Source organism: Indicator indicator, chromosome 11 (genome assembly GCF_027791375.1).
Source record: "Indicator indicator isolate 239-I01 chromosome 11, UM_Iind_1.1, whole genome shotgun sequence".
NCBI classification, from domain to species: Eukaryota; Metazoa; Chordata; class Aves; order Piciformes; family Indicatoridae; genus Indicator; species Indicator indicator.
In genome coordinates this window covers 11,600,875-11,620,455 of record NC_072020.1, presented here as the reverse complement: position 1 = coordinate 11,620,455, position 19,581 = coordinate 11,600,875, and the positions used below count along the sequence as shown (strand labels likewise).

Below are 19,581 nucleotides of genomic sequence, written 5' to 3'. Positions count from 1 at the left end.
GTTGTGCCTTTGACTTCCTCTGTTATTTTCTTCAGCATAAAGGAGAGACTAGTATTCAGGTGTAGCTCAAAGTATTTAGTAGGCTTTTTTAATTGGCTGGTTTTCCCCCTTTTATTTATTTTTTAACCATATGAGTGGGTAGTAGAGTGATTTTTTTTTTTTTTCTTTTAATTCACAGAATGCCAGGTTGGAAGGGACCCCAAAGATCGTCTGGTCCAACCTTTCTAGGTGATAGTGTAGTTGAAATGAGATGGCCCAGCACCCTGTCAAGCTGAGTCTTAAAACTGTCCAGTGTAGGAGAATCCACTGCTTCCCCTGGGAGCTGATCCCAATGTCTGGCTGTTGTCATGGGAAACATTTTCTTCTGGAGTCCAATGGGAATCTGCCCAGGAGTAACTTTTCCCCATTGCCCATTGTTTTTTTTCCATGTGACTCCTTGTAAAAAGGGAGTCTCCATTTTCCTGCTAGCCACCCTTTATGTACTGGACCATGGTGATAATGGTCTGCCCTATGTGCCTTCTCTTCTCAAAGCTGAACAAACCTACCTCTCTCAGCCTTTCCTCACACAGCAGGGCTCCCAGACTGATCTGCCTACAACTGATGTGTGTTCCATGCCCAGTGACATGGTTCAGAGTGCTGGTTATCCAGCTGCTGGACAGAGGTCAAGAGTGGCGCCTCTGGTTGTCATCCCCTCTGCAGAAGCCACTCTGCAAGGGCTCGAAATCACGTGGTGTTTACGCACTCTGTTCCATTGTCAACAGGCTTTTGCCTCAGTGTTTAGGAGAGTGTCCTGGGCTAATGCAGCCTATTCAACAACAAATCCCCCTGCCCCACACACAGACAGCAGAGAAAGTAACACAAAAACCTTCTAGGCTGAGATAAGGAGTATAATGAGATTATATGCTATACAGTTACCTTAGCAAAAGGGGAAGCTGAAGCCAGGGATAAAAGGGTTCCCCCCACCCGAGGATGCAGCAGCCAGCACAGCAGAAAAGCCCAACACCCAGACCCACAAAACAGAAGCAACCACAGGAACAGGAAGCTTCTCATGTTGCAATCTGAACTTCAAGCTTCATGATACTTCACTCCAGCCAGCACTTTTATTTTAAAGCTGCCCTGATGGCAGCATGGTGTTGAGTATCAGCAACAGATTCAACTCAACCCGTAAAACAGAGCTACAAAGATTAGGTGAGAGTTGGGACAGATATAATCTGAAAAAGGTATAAATTGGAAGGGAGAGAGAAAAAAGGATACAAGGAAAAGGACTTGGGGGTACTGGTGGATGAGAAGCTGGATGTAAGCTAGCAATGTGCACTTGCAGCCCAGAAGGCCATTGGCATCCTGGGCTGCATCAAAAGAATCCTGGCCAGCAGGCTGAGAGAGGTGATTCTGCCACTCTGCTCTGTTCTGGTGAGACTTTGCATGGAGTAATGTGTTCAGATCTGGGCCCCCAACAAGAGAAAGGGGATGGACCTGCTGGAGTGTGTCCACAGGAGGGGGCTGTGAAGATGATAGGGGGGCTGAAGCACTTCTCTTATGGAGACAGGCTGAAATAATTGGGGCTATTCAGCCTGGAGAAGAGAAGGTTCCTGGGAGACTTTATGATGGCCTCCCAGTACCTAAAGGGGACCTACAGGAAGGCTGGAGAGGGACTGTTTAGAAGGGCTTGTAGTGACAGAATGAGGTGCAGTGGTTTGAAACTGGAGCAGGATAGATTTAGGTTGGACGCTAGGAGGAAGCTCTTTTCTATGAGGGTGGTAGAGCACTGCAACAGATTGCCCAGGGAAGTGATGGAGGCCCCATCCTGGAGATGTTCAAGGTCAAAGTTGCTAGGGCTCTGAGTAACCTGATTTAGTTGGAGATGTCCCTGCTGACTGTAGGGGGGGTTAGAGAAGATGACTTTTGAAGGTTCCCTTCCAACACTATGCAATCTGTGTGATTCTGTGTGAAAAGGATGGCAAAGGAGTGGAAATGATTTTGCTGCTAAAGCTGGAAAGGAGAAAAGTCTCTGGAATAAGCCAAGCTAACTACTCCAGTGGAGCAAGAATTACTCTTTCCCAAGGAAGGAAGGGAGGCTCTATAGTACTACAGACAAAAATATGATTTGCTCTAAAAAGTTCCAGCAGTACCTATGGTGGGAGGATTGATGTTTTCTCATTTTATAAGCTGCAGCAGGTGTGTTAAGTGCCAGTGACAGATCAGATTGGAGTTGTGTGCATTAGGAGAAAAACAGACTGAAAAACTCAGTAAAGAATTCAGTGTGGTTTTCTTTTGTTTTGCAAGGTTTGATAACAAATACTTGGGATTAAGAAAGTGACAGATGTGGGTGCCAATATCTCTTCTTTCTGATGCTTTTATTTTTAGGTAAAAAGAAAACCAGACGTGGGTTGATTTGGGGATGGTTTTGTAGAGGGGTGAATGTTGTGAGGAGCGTTCGTGGATTGATGAGGGTGTTAACTCTCAGAGGGAATTCTCAGGATGATGAAGAATCTGTTCCTACAAAGAAGAATGACTGAGTCCACATCTACTCTGCAAGCATCTGCTCTGACTGGCACCAAGGGGCCAAAATTGATCTATTGTCTGAAGCTTTGCAGCAAAGCAGTGAAAGCCACTGCACAGGTTGTGGTTCTGCCTCTCATCTTGGGAAAAATTTACTGCTCCCTCATTTCTTCTTAGAGTCAAAATGTTTCAGATTGAACAGTGGTTTCTGACAGACAAAAGCTGAAACTGTGCTGCACTGTTGTTGGTCATGGTGGGACACTGAAGCTTCTGCTGCTTTAAAGAGATAGGAATTACATGGGCAAATCCCTCCTCATTTCCTTGTTCCCTCTTCTGTGCACCACAGTGAAAGGAATAATGAAGAGTGTGCATGATCATGTTTACTGTAATGACCAGGTCTTCTGGGGAAGCTCTTGTGGCCTCTTTGAATGTTAATCTAGTATCAATTTGTGTTTGTAATTGAGAGCCTGTATCTCTTGTCCATTCAGTGACTGCATGGAGAGTGCTCATATTTCGTGTGTTCCCCATCAAAGTCTGTGCATTTCATTAAACCTCAGCATTAAGGGAAGGGTGTCCTGGCAAACCCATATTCTAACAGCACATTGCAAGTGTGCAGGAGGGGGTCCCAAGGTCACAGGCTTCTTTTGGAGGTTAATGAAGTTTGGGAAAAAAAAAAAAAAAAAGAAAGAAAGAAAGAAAAAAGGTATTCAGTTGTAATTAAATAGTAATGAATAGGGCCAAGAATATTTGGTGTAATGCAGTACTGCTAGGCAAAGCCAAAACTTTATTTCATAATCTATTATAAAATACCCTTGGGTGTCAGTGTAATTTTCATTCTCTAACTTGCCTGTGACAGAAGGGGAATTAAGTGGTCAGCTCTGTCATGCATATATGTGATCATAATACACTTTGGGAGTGGTTTTGAGAACTCAAATAGCACTTCTGACATGCTGAAGAGGACTTTGATAAGGAAGGTGATGCCTTCCCCCTTCTGCAGGATCTAATTTTTAATCAGAGTGCCATGTGCTTTCTTTGCCACCTTCATATGGGAAGAGCCATGGCAAGTTTTGACTTCCAGCAGTAGTGCCAGCAGAAGTACAACCATGTTCATGACCTTGCTTATGAGCTCATCAAAATTTCCCTTTTAGTTCTTGTGCTTCTGGGGTTTAATATTTCAGCATGTTCAAGTGTATTAGGCAGGATCTCAGCATAGGGCGACAGACAAGTTGTCAATCCAAATGTAAATTTTCCTTTATTATTTTTTCTTCGTAGCCATCTGCTGCTTCAGACATTCATATGCTGCCTCGATCCTCTCTCCTCTCTCTGAAGACTGAGGGATTTTAATCTCTGAACATATCACAGGAATCTCTTGTGAAGAAAGTCTTGAGGGACTTGAGGCTCTTTAGCCTAGAGAAGACTGAGGGAGGGATATTAATCAATACTTATCAACACTTAAAGAGTGGGTTTCAGGAGGATAGGGCCAGCCTTTTTTTCAGTGGTGCCCAGTGACAGGACGAGAGGGAATAAACACAACCTTGAATGGAAGAAATTCCATCTAAATGTGAGGAAGGACTTACTTATGTTGAGAGTGGTGAAACACTGGAACAAGCTGCGCAGAGAGGTGATGGAGTCTTCATCTCTAAAGTCATTCAAAAACCACCTGAATGCTGTCCTGTGCAAGCTGCTGTGAGTGACCCTGCTTTAGCAGGAGGGTTGGACTAGAAGGTCTCCAGAGGTCCCTTTTAACTCCCATCATGCTGTAGTTCAGTTAATTTTCAAGAGAACTTTCAGTTTCTCCCTGAGAACAATTAAGTAACACCTTCAGTTAGAGTTTTTCTGTCATTCCAGTAAAATATGGAACTCTTATCTCGTTATCAGACAGATAGGTCTATTCCTCTCAACTTTATACATTTTTCAAAACCTTATCAAACTGTGACTTCTAGTATTAAAATGTGTGGGAAAACATATCTAGTAATGAAGGGACAGGCTACACTGTCATTCAGATCCTCACTCTTCTGTTAAATTATATCTCTAATGACACTTACATCATGTCACCTGTGGGTGACATGGCTCTTTGGGCTATTCTTAGAGCATCTCAATAAAGACTAATTCTGAGTGCACAATTCTTAACTCATCTGTGTCCAGTCCTTTCCAATACTGCACCTGCTCAGAATCACAGAATTATTGAGGCTGGAATAGACCTCTGAGATCATCAAGTCCAGCCTATGACCTAGCATCACCACATCGACCAGACCATGTCACTGAGTGCCACATCCAATCTTTCCTTAAACACCTCCAGGGACAGTGACTCCCCCACCTCCCTGGGCAGTCCATTCCAGGGTCTAATTACCCTTTTCATGAGGAAGTGCTTCCTACCATCCAACCTAAACCTGCCCTGGTGCAGCTTCAGGCCATGCCCTCTAGTCACAAGTTGCCCGGGAGAAGAGCCTGACCCCCACCTTGCTACAACTTCCCTTCAGGTAGTCGTAGAGTGTGATAAGGTTCCCTGTGAGTCTCCTCTTCTCCAGGCTGAACAGCTCCAGCTCCCTCAGCCTCTCCTCATAAGGCTTTCCCTACAGTCCTTCACCAATCTCACCACTCTCCTCTGGGCCCACTCCAGCACCTCAATATCTTTCTTGAAGCACGGGGCCCAGAACTGCAGACAGTGCTCGAGGTGAGGCCTCACCAGTGCCGACTACAGGGGCAGAATTCCATCCCTAGTGCTGCTGGCCATGCTATTTCTCATACAAGCCAAGAGGCCATGGGCCTCCTGTGCCACCTGGGCACACTGCTGGCTCGTGTTCAGCCTGCTGTCACCCAGCACTCCCAGGTCCCTCTCATCCCCTGGTCTGTAGCTCTGCAGGGGGTTATTGTGGCCATAGCGTAGGCCCGGCGCTTGGCCTAGTAAAACCTCGTCCTGTTGGCCTCAACCCATTGACCCAGGCTGTCCAGGTCTCTCTGAAGTGTCTTCCTACCTTCCAGCAGATTGACTCTCCCCCCCCCAACTTGATGTCATCCACTTCTCCCGGCATAAATGACTGCTGATGGCAGCAGGAATGTCAAATCTCTGAGCGTCTTCCCTGGGGAGCAGCTGCTGTCCTTGTGTGTAAAGAGAATGGCTTTGGGTAGAAGTGCATCACTGCATTTGTATTATTTATAGGTAGATCTGTGTCCTTAAGATCTATTTCTGTTTCTATAAGAGCAGTTAATTAGCATGTAGAAATTCAGTAAAAGATGACATGAAAGGGGTAATGACTAATAGAACTTAGTAGGGTAGCAGTTAAGGGGTTTATAAATATTTTTTTTTAATCATGATAAATTGTGAAGTTGATATGAGAGAGTGTTGCAAATATTTTTTTTTAATAATAAGCAGGGCTGTAGCAGCATCAGAGTTTACATTAAAAGGTCTTTTTCAGTTTCTGTACTTGATAGAAAATTAGTTGTGCAAAGACCAAGATAAGGGCTCTTTGGAGCTGCTTGTCCAGAGTGAGGTGTTCTCTGACAGCAGACAAAAAGAGGGAAGGGAGGAGGACTGGGGACAGGAGAGCCTGAGAACAGAAAAATCTGTCTTATCATATGTACATTTGTAATGTTCCTAATGCCTTTGTCACATGTCTAGTTTTTTCTGTGATTGCCATTTATGAATAAGCACTAAATTCATGCACTGACCTGCCTGGATTTGATACTTAACAGTAGTTATGCTCTCATTTGTGCTCTAAATGCTGTATTGGAAAATAATAGTAAACTAAATGCTGCAAATATAGACTGGAGAGCTGGCTCAAGTTCTCTCCAGACCTTCTTTCCCTCACAGTAAGAATTCTTTGCTTTTGATGAAGTATTAATGACACCAGCCAGCTCAAACCATACACAGTAGGAGTTTGATGGCTGGGTTCCAGCCACTGTTTGGTATTGAAGACTTGGTGGTGGTAGTAACACATAACTACTTACTTTACTGCAAACACACAGTAGCACCCTGGTCTAACTAATGGATCGGGAGAGGTGGACACAACACACCAACACTTATTTCTTGAACATAGCTAAAATTGTTATATCCAAAGGAAACAAGCACAGCAGCACAACAACCACTGCTCTTGTAACTACTCTACTACCAGTCTCTGAGCTATTTTAAAGTGAGTTCAGATTTATATACACTTCAGTCAACCAAGTTCTCAATGTAGCCTTGGAGACCTTTCACAGTGCCGTTTTGATTTCTCTTGGTCATGCTTGCACTTTCTTGGGTTTTGTGGAGTTTTTGGGTTTTGTTTGCTTGGGGGTTTTGGTGTTGTTTGTTTTGTTTTCTTTTTTTGTAGCAAAAATTATTTAGAAACCTGCTTTTAAACAGAGTAAAATTTTAAAAATTAATTTTACATCCTTTCTGATCTTCAAAGTCTGAATATAAGCATGAATTTGCTTCTGAACTTGAGTTGTGTGTTGAACTCCTTGTGGGTTCTGACTCACCCACTGTTTTTTTGCATGTAGCTGTGCTGGTTTCAGATGGCAGATGATGAGGCTGGTTTCAGATGGCAGATGATGAGGAGGTTGAGGCCATGTGGGTGGTGGTCTCTTCTCTCAAGTAACAAGTGATAGAACAAGAGGAAATGGCTTCAAGTTGCACGAGGGGGGTTTAGATTGGATATTAGAAGAAACTTGATCACCATAAGGGTGCTCAAAGTTTGGAATAGGCTTCCAAAGGAGGTGATGGAGTCACCATCCCTAGAGGTGTTTGGAAAACCTGTAGACATGGCACTTTAGGAGGTAGCTTAATGGCTATAGTGGTGGTGGGTTGATGGTTAGGCTTGATGATCTTAAAGGTCTTTTCCAATAAAAACAGTTGTATGATTCCATGGTGCTGAGCTTACCTCTCCATAAGCTGCTGGTTATGTGTGCTGGGTGAGGCTGTACGTGTGTGAGTGTGAAGGACTGGGACCTAGTCAAGGGTTTTAGCATGTGGGTGCAGATTCCTGGTGCTTGGTAGTGATTTCGAAGACTTCACAGTGGTGGATGTCTTCTAGTACGATCTGAAGGAAGTGTTATTTGCTGACCATGACCTTTTGCAGAAGTTTCCTGCCTTGCTGTGTTCTTTCTCAAGTTAGACCTAATTCTGTACTAGAGACAAAAAACAGGGCAGACCCCTGTGACTGCTATGACAGCCATTACATGTTGTGCTTAGGAGCAGTGTTTCCTTGGTAAAAGTAGTTTACTAAGGTGCAGGTGAAATATGGGTAGGTCAGATGAGTAGTGTAGCCTCAGTAGCCAGTACCCAGTTATGAGGTCATGTCTGAGAAGAAATGACCTGCCTCATTGCTTTATTATTTAACAGCTGTGGGGTAAATTACAAAATTATTAATACAATCTAGATCCTCAGCTTCTGTAAGTTATCTTGGCTCAATTAGCTGGTAGCTGAAGATGGGAAGACATTGTACCTCCTGAGGCACTTTGAGGGGGCAAAGGAAGCTCTAAGAAACCAGAGGGCCTTTGGGATTTGGCAGGATGCTTGGACCGCTGCAAAATTCAGGGGTTTAATCTCCTGTAGAACATTTCCCAACCTTTCACTGGATACTATGGCTGTGTGGTTGCTCTTTCCTCTTCTCGAGAAGGCAGTCCAAGGAGAGGGAGGCAGCTTCCCTGTGGTGGTGATGGCTGAGTTCTAAAGAGCCTTTTTCTTCTGGGGGCACTGGAAGCTGTGCTGGCTGCCAGAATTAGGTACCTGACTGCAGCACCACCAGAGGAAGCTGTTAACAGCAAGGTTAGCATGTTTCCCTCTGCTTGGGAGAGCAGACAGCCCATAGTATGATGAACACATTGTGTCAAGCAGAGATGTAGACGTAGAACAGTGACACAGAAAAACTAAAACCCTGATAGAAAAAGTATCCCAACTGGATAGTGTTGTGGATTTATTTTGTTTCTTAATTTCATCCCTGTGTCAGGTAACCATAAAGTAGGGTTTTATTCTTTGGTCATAACTTTATCAGAGGCTATTTTAATTGGAGTTGTCATCATTTGAAATACTTAAATCTTAGTGGAGAGAGAACTGCTTGTATGCAGCTGTAAGTGTAAGCCTGCTTGACTGTATCACACTAAATATCCATACTGGTACTTTGACTGGTGACACTGTGAGAAGGACAGGGATTACAGTAGATCTCTCTGCTGGCTGCAGAAGCCTTACCCAGCTGTGGTTCTGGTGCTTAGTGACACCAGGGACTTCTCCACCAGTTCCTTCAGAGCTCCTGAGGATGTCCCTTTCATCACTGTGATTAGTACTAACCTTAAAAGAATTTCTACTAAACTTTGCAATATATCATTGTCGGAATCACAAGTTCCAGAAAATGAAACAAGGTGGCACGTTGTGCAGCTAAGTTGTGTAGAAATAGGAGAATACTCCCTGGAGTTAATCTGATGGATGTGAAGATGCTGTTTGGTAAAGGTTACTCAGCATCAAACAGAGCCTATCTCGCATTTTGTATGCACATTTATTTTCTGCTATCTCTCGAATTAATTCTGCTGTGCTGAGCAAGAGGTGCAGGTACCTTTTGAAATGCTAATGCTCTGGTGGAATATCCTGGTTCTCTGTCAGCTCCAGAGATGCTGCAGCAGAGGTCAGGATCAAAGGGCTTAATAAAGCTTCCACCATGCAGTGACACCAAATTTCAGCCATACAGAGACAGCAGACTTCAAAGAGCTGTCTGCCAGTACATCTCTTCTGCATTCTTTGCTGCGTGGGCTAAAAACATGAAGTGATGAGTTCTGTTGTTTTGTGTAGCCCAAGTGTTGTCAGGACCCTCAGTGTGTTGTTTCTCTGCAAAGTACTTCTATCAGTGTAAGGGCTCAAAACCTGAAGGAGTTTTGTTACTATATTTAAGGTACTTGAGTACATCTCCAACAGAAGGATGAAAAGTTTGCTCAGTGGCTACTCCGCAGGACAGAAGGCATTTTTATTAACTTTATGGGAGTCAATTTTGCCTTTCAGTAGCTATGTTCTAGATTCATAGAAGGGTTTGGGTTGGAAGGGACCTTAAAGATCATTTAGTTCAAACCCCTCTGCTATGGGCAGGAACACCTACAAAATGAGATTGCTCAAGTCTCCATCCAGCCTGGCCTTGAACACTTCCAGGGAGAGGGCATCCATCACCTCCCTGGGCAACCTGTTCCAGTGTCTCACCACCCTCGCTAGAAAGAATTTCTTTCTGATATCCAGTCTAAATCTACCCTCTTCTAGTTTCAATCCATTCCTTCTTGTCCTATCACTGCAAGTCCATGTAAAATGTCTATTCCCAGTCTTCTTGTAGGCCCCCTTCAATTACTGGAATGCTGCTATAAGATGTTTTGTTTCCACCTTAAAACTTCCTGTCGTCTGAGTAGGTGTTTTGTTGAGGGTGCCAGAGCACTGGAACAAGCTGTCCAGAGAGGTTGTGGAGTCTCCTCTGGAGACTTTCCATACCTGTTTGGATGGTTTTCTATGTGGCCTGTCCTAAGTGACTCTGCTTTGGAAAGGGGGTTGGACTAGATGATCTCCAGATGTCCCTTCCTCCCCGCCCCATGCTAGGTTTTTCTGGTTTTTAAATTAATTTTAGCATGGCAATTCACCTTTTATAGCTGCTCTTTCTTTATGTAGCTGTTCAGATATCTCTCTTACAGCCAAGAAACAGTCAATCTATAGTGTGATGTGTAGATGGAAATCAGAGGGAAAAAAAAAAAATAGACCCAGAGAGGAGAAACATAATTACACCTCTGAAAACCTGCAGATTGTTCCTTTGCTTACTTGGAACAGATTGCTCAGTAAGGGGATAAATCTCTTTTCATTGCACTTGTGAGTCATTGTGTAGAAATAGCTCTAAAGGATTTCAGCTCCAAGCAACTCACTGCAGTTTCAAGCCCAGAAGAAGCTAAGGATTCTGTCAAACTCAGCCTCTCCTGCCTCGGTGATCTTCCCTGTATTTGAAAGCACATAAACAGATCCTACTCACAGAATCATAGAACTGTTTTGGTTGGAAAAGACCTCTAAAATCATCAAGTCAAATCTTCAGCCTAACACCACCATGGCCATTAAACCACGTCCTGAAGTGCCATGTCCACACACTTCTTGAACACCTCTGGGGACTAAATTGTAGAAGCAAGGAAACTCCAGAGAACATCTCTCGTATGTAATTTCACAGAAATTACAAGTGCAAGTTCACAGAAGGGACACGCAGAGTTAGAATACTGGTCGTCCAAACTGACTTTTAAAATTGTACAATGAGTTTTCAAGCTATTATCTAATTAGGAGGAAAAAAATCTAATACGTATGTTTCTAGCACTTCTGGTAAAGCAGAGAAATTGCTTGTCATACCTTGGGAAAGTTTGCTCTGACCTTTGAGCAGCCAAATCCAGCTTTGGTGGAACTCCATGAAGAAACTAAGACCTGGCTCTGGCTTCTAGTGCTGCCTTTTTGAGACTAGTACATTAATCTCAGTTTATGTAATTTGTGACTGGGTGTCTTGTGGTAACTCTACCACCTCACTGGGCAGTCTGTTCCAATGTCTGACCACTCTTTCAGGAAAGAAATTTTTCCTAATGCCCAATCTAAAGCTTTCCCTGGTGCAACTTGAGGCCATTTCCTCTTGTCCTGTCACTTGGGAGAAGAGACCAAGCCCCATCTTACTCCAACGTCCTTTCAGAGAGTTGTAGAGAGAATATGCTGCTCTGAGCCCTGCTGCTCTCTGCAAGGATGAAAATTCACAGCTCAACCCCCTTTTTTAAAAAATAATCCCTTTTGCCAGGGATCCAACATCAAGACATGGTGCATGAGCCTGTGAGATGCTGGGTTTCTTCTGAGAGGTGCCAAATAGTTTCAGCACTGATTGGCACTAAGGTGATAACAACATTGCATTCATGTATCCTTTGTTTTAAGCAACACATCAGCCTGTAAGTAATTGGAGTGAGTTCTCTTTAATACCTTTATTAAGGATCTGGATGGAGGAATTGTGTGTGCCCTCAGTAAGTCTGCAGATGATACCAAACTGGTTGGAAATGTTGATCTGCTCAAAGATAGGAAAGTTCTGCAGAAGGTTCTGTATGAGATTTTACAAAGCCAAGTGCTGGTACTACACTTGGGTCACAACAACCCCATGGTTGAAGCAGACTGGCTGGAAAGTTGCCTGGCAGAAAAAGACCTGGTGGTGCTGTTTGACAGCTGACTGAAAATGAGCCAGCAGTGTACGCAGGTGGCTAAGAGGGCAATAGCATTCTGGCCTCTATCAGTGATAGTGTGGCCAGTAGGGCCAGAGGAAATGTCTGTGTCAAAGGAGGTTTAGGTTGGATATTAAGAAATGTTTCTTTTCTGAAAAAGTGCAACAGACTGCCCAGGGAGGTAGTGGAGTCACCGTCCCTGGAGCTGTTCAAGAAACTTGGGGGACATGGTGGCTCTGGTGGTGTTAGGTTGATGGTTGGCCTCAATGCTCTTAGAGGCCTTTTCCAACCAAAACAATTCTGTCATTCTGTAATCAAAAAGAAGCTACGGGTACTAACCAGCAGTCTCAGGGAGGGGCTTGTCCTGTGTACACTGAGGTTTTCCTGAAGTGCTTGTACTTACCTGAACACATTGAAAACAAGTGAGCAGTTCTTAAATCTTGGAGTACTGCTTTGTTTTGTGGGGCATTGATTGTAACCAGAGAACAGTTTCAAATATTGACAATTAAAAAGAGAAATGCAGCACTCACAGGTGCCATTAACTGGCTTTTCTTTGCGACTGAGGGAGAAGGTTTCAAGGCAGAGAGGTGGCTGCCTGAATTTTGTTAATGATAATGGGAGCTGTCCCCTGCAGAAGATGTCCCCCTAATGTGTGCTTTGCATAGCATTTTGAGCTGAGGGTAATATTTTCTCCAATTTATTGCTGGTTTTTTGGGTTCTTTTTTTATTATTTGCAAGGTGACACTGCGTACAAGGCAAACATAAATGAATGTGTTATTGCCCTCATATCTGCACAGGCTTTTATCTTTTCCGCTAAATCATGGTGTCTGCAAATAAAATAACACTTTTATGCTCTTTAACACTAAGCTCTTTAAAAAGCAAGGAGAAAAGAGGCTTTTCTCTAAGGTTGCTAAATACAGAATCATAGAATTGTTTCAGCTGGAAAAGACCTCAAAGTTCATCAAGTCCAAGTTTAAGACCACCAAATCGACATATTGCCAATTGTTTTAACTACTGAGTTACCTGACTGTAATCCATGGGCACTTTGATATTCTCAGCAGTTAACAGTATTCTTTGGCCAGATTTACAAAGACTTCACCTTTCTGAGGAGAACAGCCCTCACACCCTTATAGTCAAGACCAACAGTTAGGAGGACAAGAATCACAAAATGGTAGGGGTTGGAAGGGACGTCTAGAGATCATCCAGTCCAACCCCCCTGCAGGGAGTGTCACCCAGAACAAGATGCACAGGAAAGCATCCGGGCAGGGTTTGAAAGTCTCCAGAGGAGATGACAAGCTGGAAGTGCATCTTAACAGTTAGCAAATACAGATTTGGGGCATTAATTTTTGTGGGGTTTTGGGTTTGACTTTTTGTTTGGGTTTTGATTTTGGGGTTTTGTTTTGTTTTGTTTTGTTTTTTTTGTGAAACTGTTATTCTAATACTTATCCTAAAGTAATACTGGAGTGTTCTGTTTTCCATATTCCCAGCTTGTGAAAGTCCATGTTGACTTTGGTGACTTCGCTTCTTAAGTCTTCAAAGCATAGGATCATTGAGACTGGAAAAGATCTCTAAGGTCATCAAGTCCAACCATCAACCCAACATCACCATGCCCAAAAAAAGTGTCTTGAAGTGCCATGTCCACATGTTATTTGAACACCTCCAGGGACGGTGACTTCACCACCTCGCTAGGCAGCCTGTTCCAATGCCTGACCACTATTTCAGGAAAGACATTTTTTCTAATATCAAACCTAAACTTCCCCTTGTGCAACCTGAGGCCATTTCCTTTTGTCCTATCACTTGTTACTAGGAAGAAGTGACCAACCCCCATCTTACTCCAGTCTCCTTTCAAGGAGCTGTACAGAGCCAGAAGGTCTCCCCTCAACCTCCTTTTCTCCAAACTAAACAACCCCAGTTCCCTCAGTAACTCCTCTCCAGACCTTTCTCACCAGCTTTACTGCCCTTCTCTGGACCCACTCCAGCACCTCAATGCACTTCTCGAAATGAGAGTCCCAAATCCTAACACACTTTCTTAACATACCTTCATTTTAAGGCCTGTATGTACCTGTATGTCTGCAGTATTTTAGCTTCACTGTATTTTTTTTCTGCTGGGAAGTAACTTGTGTGTATTTATAAACGCAGGGTAAAAGGCACCAGTTTTGAAATGTACTTTTAGTAGTAAAAAAAAAAAAAAGAAATAAAAGGCATGAGGAACCCACTCTGAACCCTCAGATAGAACTGGGGCATGTATAGCTTGTCTGCTTGGTCTTGCTTTCTGTGCTGTAACTGAAGGAAGCCAAGGGTACCACAGATACTGCCTTTAAATGTTCATGACTCTGATGTTAACATTTGTTTAATAAAGGTTAATTGCAGACAATTATGTGCTAAAGGAGCTACATCAGAAGAAAAGTCAATACTACTAGGAAACTGTAACTTTGAATTAATGATAGGATTGAGCAGTTATGCCAGGCAATTTATTTAAGGAGGCAGCATAGTTTTTTTATTATAGACTGCTAAAGTGTGATGGGTTGGGTTGGGTTTTTTTTCCTTTCTCATAACTGAATAAAGAGGCGTATTTACCACGCCACCCTGAATTTATAAAATGAGTGAATAAAGCACCAGCTATTCTGAGGTTTTAAATTTAACATGCTCTTCATTAGTGTTAAATGCTTAAAAATAAAATGCCTCTTGAATTAAGCTATGCCCATTAGATGGGTTTCTTGAGGGCAAAAGGCAGAGTTTTGCTTACTTGGCATGAGAACCTCAGAGTTTAAATAGGTTTTATTTAATTTGTGACTCGTGTCTGTCACAAGAGTTAATTACTGGGTATTGGTACTGGTGACTAAAATTTCGTTAACGACACCATGCACCAGTACAGATTAGGGGTTAACCTGCTGGGAAACAGCTGCATGGAGAAGGACCTTGGAGTCCTGATGGACAACAAGTTATCCATGGGACAGCAATGTGCCCTTGTGGCCAAGAAGGTCAATGCTGTCCTGGGGTGCATTGAGAAAAGTGTGGCCAGCAGGTCAAGGGAGGTTCTCCTCTCCCTCTGCTCTGCCCTGGTGTGACCACATCCAGAATATTGAGTCCAGTTCTGGGTGTCCCAATTCAAGAAGGGCAGGGATATAATAGAGAGTGTCCAACGAAGGCTACGAGGATGATGAAGGGACTGGAACATCTGTCTGATGAGGAAAGGATGGGAGACCTGGGGCTGTTTAGCCTGAAAAAAAGAGAAGACTGAGGGGGGATCTTATGAATGTTTACAAGTATCTGGGGAGGGGGTGGGGGTGTTAGGAAGAAGGTGCCAGTCTCTTTTCAGTGACAAGAGGCAATGAGTACAAACTGGAACTCAGGAAGTTGCACCTCAACAAGAGGAGAAAATTCTTTACTGTGAGGGCAGCAGAGCACTGGAACAGGCTGTCCAGAGAGGTTGTGGAGTCTCCTTTTCTGGAGACTTTCAAGACTTGTCTGTGACTTGTCTGACCTTCCCTAGGTGATCCTGCTTTGTCAGGGGGACAGGACTCGATCTTCAGCGGTGCCTTCCAACCCCTACCATTCTATGATTAACTTTCCTTGAAACGGTGCCAAACTTGTGAGAATTTCTGTTATTTCTTCAGCCCAGCATTCTGGGAGTTTACAAAACTGTTCAGTCAACATTCAGCCTATATCCAATTTGGATAAATCCTCCAGCTGGGATTCATCTCAAAATTTCTGAGAAGTTGTGCTGGTTTTTCTTGCTAAGCTAGCTAAACCTTTAAAGGTTTCATATTGAAACTCTCTGCAGTTTGGGGATTTTTTTTTTTTTTTTGAAGTTATACATGAAACATAAGTAGTCTGATATGGAAGTGCCTTCAGGTCCTTATCTGAAGCAGTCTTGGCCCTCCTGACTCCACGCTCATTTTAGATGGATGCTGCATGTCTCTACAATGCCCTGATGAGAAAAGAGAAAAAGACCAAACAACCAAAACAAAAGAGCAGCTCCCAAAAAAGGGAAAGAGAATGAGAAGTGAAAAGAAAGAAAAGCTCTGGTTGACCCAACAACTCTGTGATGTTTTTGTTGCTCAGCTCTTGATATTATGCTGCTTGACAGCTCTAGAAGTGGTTTGGTATGCTAGGCTGATCTCACATGGATTTTTTACTTTGGGTCCCATTAGGATTATGGAGCTGGCTCACTCCTGATAGATGCCAGGGTAAAGCAGCAGAGGATCAAACCGGCTGAGCTAGTCATGACCTTATATGCATAGTGATAATTAAGAGCTAATGAGACTTCTAAAACATGGTTCTGAAATGCGGTAGACTGCATCATCTGGACTCCTTAGAAATTCAAATTGCTAATTGCACTTTGAAGGGGAATTGAAGATGTCTTTTGCCATCACAGGCAAAAAGATGACCCCTTCCCTTAAAGGATATCTGTCATATATGTCATTTTCAGTACAGTTAAGCTACAGAATAAGAATTACTTGTGAATTAGAGATCAGAAGGTGGATAGTCGTGGGTTAGACTAATATAATACCTGATTTTAGTTCATGCTTTCAATAAGGGCTGATATTTCAAATTTTATGGAGGAGCCTTTCTGGTTATTCTCTTTCTGACATAATTTCTTCCACTCACATAGAACTGAGAGTGGTATGTGCTTCTCAGAGCCTGTTTTGCACTCTGGAATAAATACAGAAGTGGACTAGAACAAACAAGTGAAAACTAGTTAACACAAAATGTTCTTAGGTCACTTCAGTATGGGCCTTTATATAGACGTGTAGAAACTATACATATATATATATGTATATATCAACTATTTCCCTTTTTTTCTTTATCAGCTAGTGCTGACCTCTGAGGTTAGTTCTTCTAGGAGTACTCTACACACAATAACTCTTCTTCACTCATCTTAGTTGGAGAAGAGACTATTTGACTAAATTCTGCTCACTTGATTTCAGTAGTTTGTTTTGCAGAACTCAAGCCAGATGTAGCTTTTGATTCATGGCTAAATGTTGGCTTGTTTTTGTTGGCTTGCTTTGTCAACGAACTACAAAGAGCAGCCATCCTCTTAAGATAAAGCTGAAATGTTTTATGGTGTTTGTGAAGCAGGCAGTGCAAGCTAAGATTTAATCGTGAGCGATATGTTTTGGATTCCTCAAGAGTATCTTTGTACATTTTTCCTTGTTTCTGGTGATTGTCAAAGGGAAGAACAAGAGAAGAACAAACTGATGGTCTTCCAGGAAGAGGCTGTGTTCATTCATGTGAGGGTTAGTCTTTGAGAAACTTTGATTCCTTACCCTCTGTTAGTCATTTCTGGCTTTGTGGTGGCTACAGATGAACCATTTAGAGAGGATGTTTTGAAAATGGGCGTTAGTGCTTCCTGGCAGAGGAGACCCCTACAGTATAGCCAGGAGTCCTGGCACAGCACGTGGGAAGTGCAACCAGGATTCTTATTTCCTTTGCTTGCAAAATTTCTCACAGGATTCAGCTAGCTTTTGTCATTGAAATGGTTTCACTTTGGATGAGAGCAAATGCTGTGCAGAAGCATTTGATTCAGAGAAGATACTTTTTTGGCTTATTCTGTTCCTAGTTATGCCTCTTGAAGCACTCGGGAGAAGTGGCTGATTATTTAAAAGCACTGCAGTCTGGAGTTACTGCAGAGAAAAAAAAATACAAAGACACTTTTGGATTTATGTGCTACATTTCAGTAAGATAAACAATTTTAAGACACTAGCTTTTTCATCAGAGTGGATGTGTGTGTCATACCTAGTTGGCTTTCTGTGACAACTGGCTGTTTTTCCTGCCCAACCTGCTGGAACACATCCAGGGCTTGCATTCAAGGCCACCACAGTTACACGTAAAGTGAAGTTACTTTTAATTGCTTTGTTTCAGTCAGGAGGAAGAGAAAGGAAAATGAAAGACATTACCTGGATTTTTTAAATTATTTTTTTTAAGACTTATTGTTGTCAGTATGTCATTGGAAAGTTTGTAGAAAGGTAAAAAGGCAGCAATTTTAAATTTCTGTCACAAACAGGTGGTTGTCTGTACTTTGAGGTCAGTCTCACAGCGAAAAAGCAGATCTGATTTTCTGTTTGGTGTTTGCTGGTTTTGAACTGCAGTGATTTGGCCATGGAAAACAGAGCACTGAAGCTTTTGCATTTCTTTTAGTAGCATTCTGTGCCCTTGATGTGGATGCAGAAGGGACTGCCTTTCCCCCCTGCCCTGCTGGTGGGAGCATCACTTTTGGAAGGGTTATTTTTAGAACATCTCCTTTGATAACAGCCACAGTAGGAGCAGACAGCAGTGGATTTGAAATGCCGTGGTTGAATGCCCTGCGAACTAGCTCACAACAATTGTTACTTACCAGCTTCTACTGAAGCAGCTTTCAGTTTTCAAAGGAAATGACAGCTAGTGACCACACGTCTCCTTTGAAATCTTTGAACAGGGCCAGAGCACAGGATTCGTTTAGGTTTTAGTGATGTGGGGAGTTTGGAGACCCTGCAGCATCCGTCTAAAATCATGTAAAAGGAAAAATACGTCCCAATACGCTTCGCCCAGTATTTCATTATGCACCTTGGGCTGTAAACTAATTTTCTTAATGAATTCTCATACCCCTCAGTAAGGCATAGTAAGCTTGGAGAAGAGGAGCTATGTATTGAATTTATTAGAAAACACTAAAATAATGGCTTTAATTGCAAAGCCTAGTTCAGCCTTATCTGTTGAAAGAGTCCACCTGTCTTCTTAGCTGCTGCTTAAAGCTCCAGTAATTGTGCAAGCTGTATTTCTGGGAGAGGGGGTGGGTATTGTTGTTTCTTCTCCTACAAAAATATTCTTAAGCTCTTCTTTAACACAGTTGAAGTTTCATTAGGAATTTGGTAAATATTTTGAGGTATTCAGCATTTAAAAAAAAAAAGTAGTGAGAAGTAAGCAGAGGTAAATATCACATTATTTCTGTGTGCTTCACAGCAATATTGCTGTACAAATGATGGCTAGGATTTGAAATCAAGTTCATGCATGTTTTGCACGTCCAAAATATGACTTCAAAATTACTTGAGCCATTGGCTTCCATATTTTGAGGGAGTATTTTTAATAATCAAGGAGAAGAGCAGAAATGAGGTGACATCACTAACAAGTAAAATGCAAATCTGTGGAGCATGTGTGGCTTGCCAGGTGGCCAGTAAGCATCATCATCACCTTCTGACAGGTTATACCCTCTGAGACTTGATGTACAGCACTTAGATATGCTTTTTCAAATACTTTGCTGATTGATGCATTTGAAAGATATTTGAGAGTTGTCCTTCTAGAACCATGCAGATGCAAGTTTTGCCTCACTTTGACCCAAGGAGATGCATAAGAATCTAAGCGACATGTAGGTCCTTCAGCAAAGAAGGGACACTTGACTTAGCAGGTTCATAGTTCATCTGTTACCTTATTTTGTATCACCTCATATCAACTCTTGTTTTAACATGTTTTTAACTAATTCCTGTTCCCTTGAGAGATTAATGCTTGTACCCCTTAGCACTCTTGAGAAAATAAATATTAAATGTAGTAAGACGGATTAATTTTTCATTTCCCTGCTTGTTGCTTTCCTTTCAGCTTCTTGCCTGATTACATCAGTGGTGATTTTGATTCCATTCAGCCTGAAGTCAAGGAGTACTACAAGGTCAAGGTAAATTAAATCTCTTTGATGAGTTCATGTGTGTTGGAGCACTGGAGGATCCAACCCATTAGTGTCCCCATTGGTCATTAAGTGGTTCTGGCTCCATTGGTTTCTTTGGGGCTTTATCTGTGAAAGCACCTTATAAGCTCAGATGTTGTGCTCTGCCTGGCGCTGTAGTAGTGCTTAAAGTAAACATGGAAGTGTAGTGCTGCCCCCAGTCTTGTATATAGGTGCAGTTTCATAGCACCAGCCCAAAAAGTAGCTGGTACATTGCTGGAGACTAT

The 19,581-nt window shown here is 42.6% G+C and overlaps 1 protein-coding gene across 1 annotated transcript in view; it reads left to right on the top strand.

Annotated features, from left to right (window-relative positions):
* The window catches only part of TPK1 (thiamin pyrophosphokinase 1), a 284,463-nt gene that overhangs the window by 78,989 nt on the left and 185,893 nt on the right, over positions 1 to 19,581 (top strand). Inside the window, exon 4 of the mRNA XM_054385135.1 lies at positions 19,234 to 19,306. Within this exon, the coding sequence (XP_054241110.1) occupies positions 19,234 to 19,306 (73 nt within the window). The remainder of the gene's footprint in view (positions 1 to 19,233; positions 19,307 to 19,581) is intronic.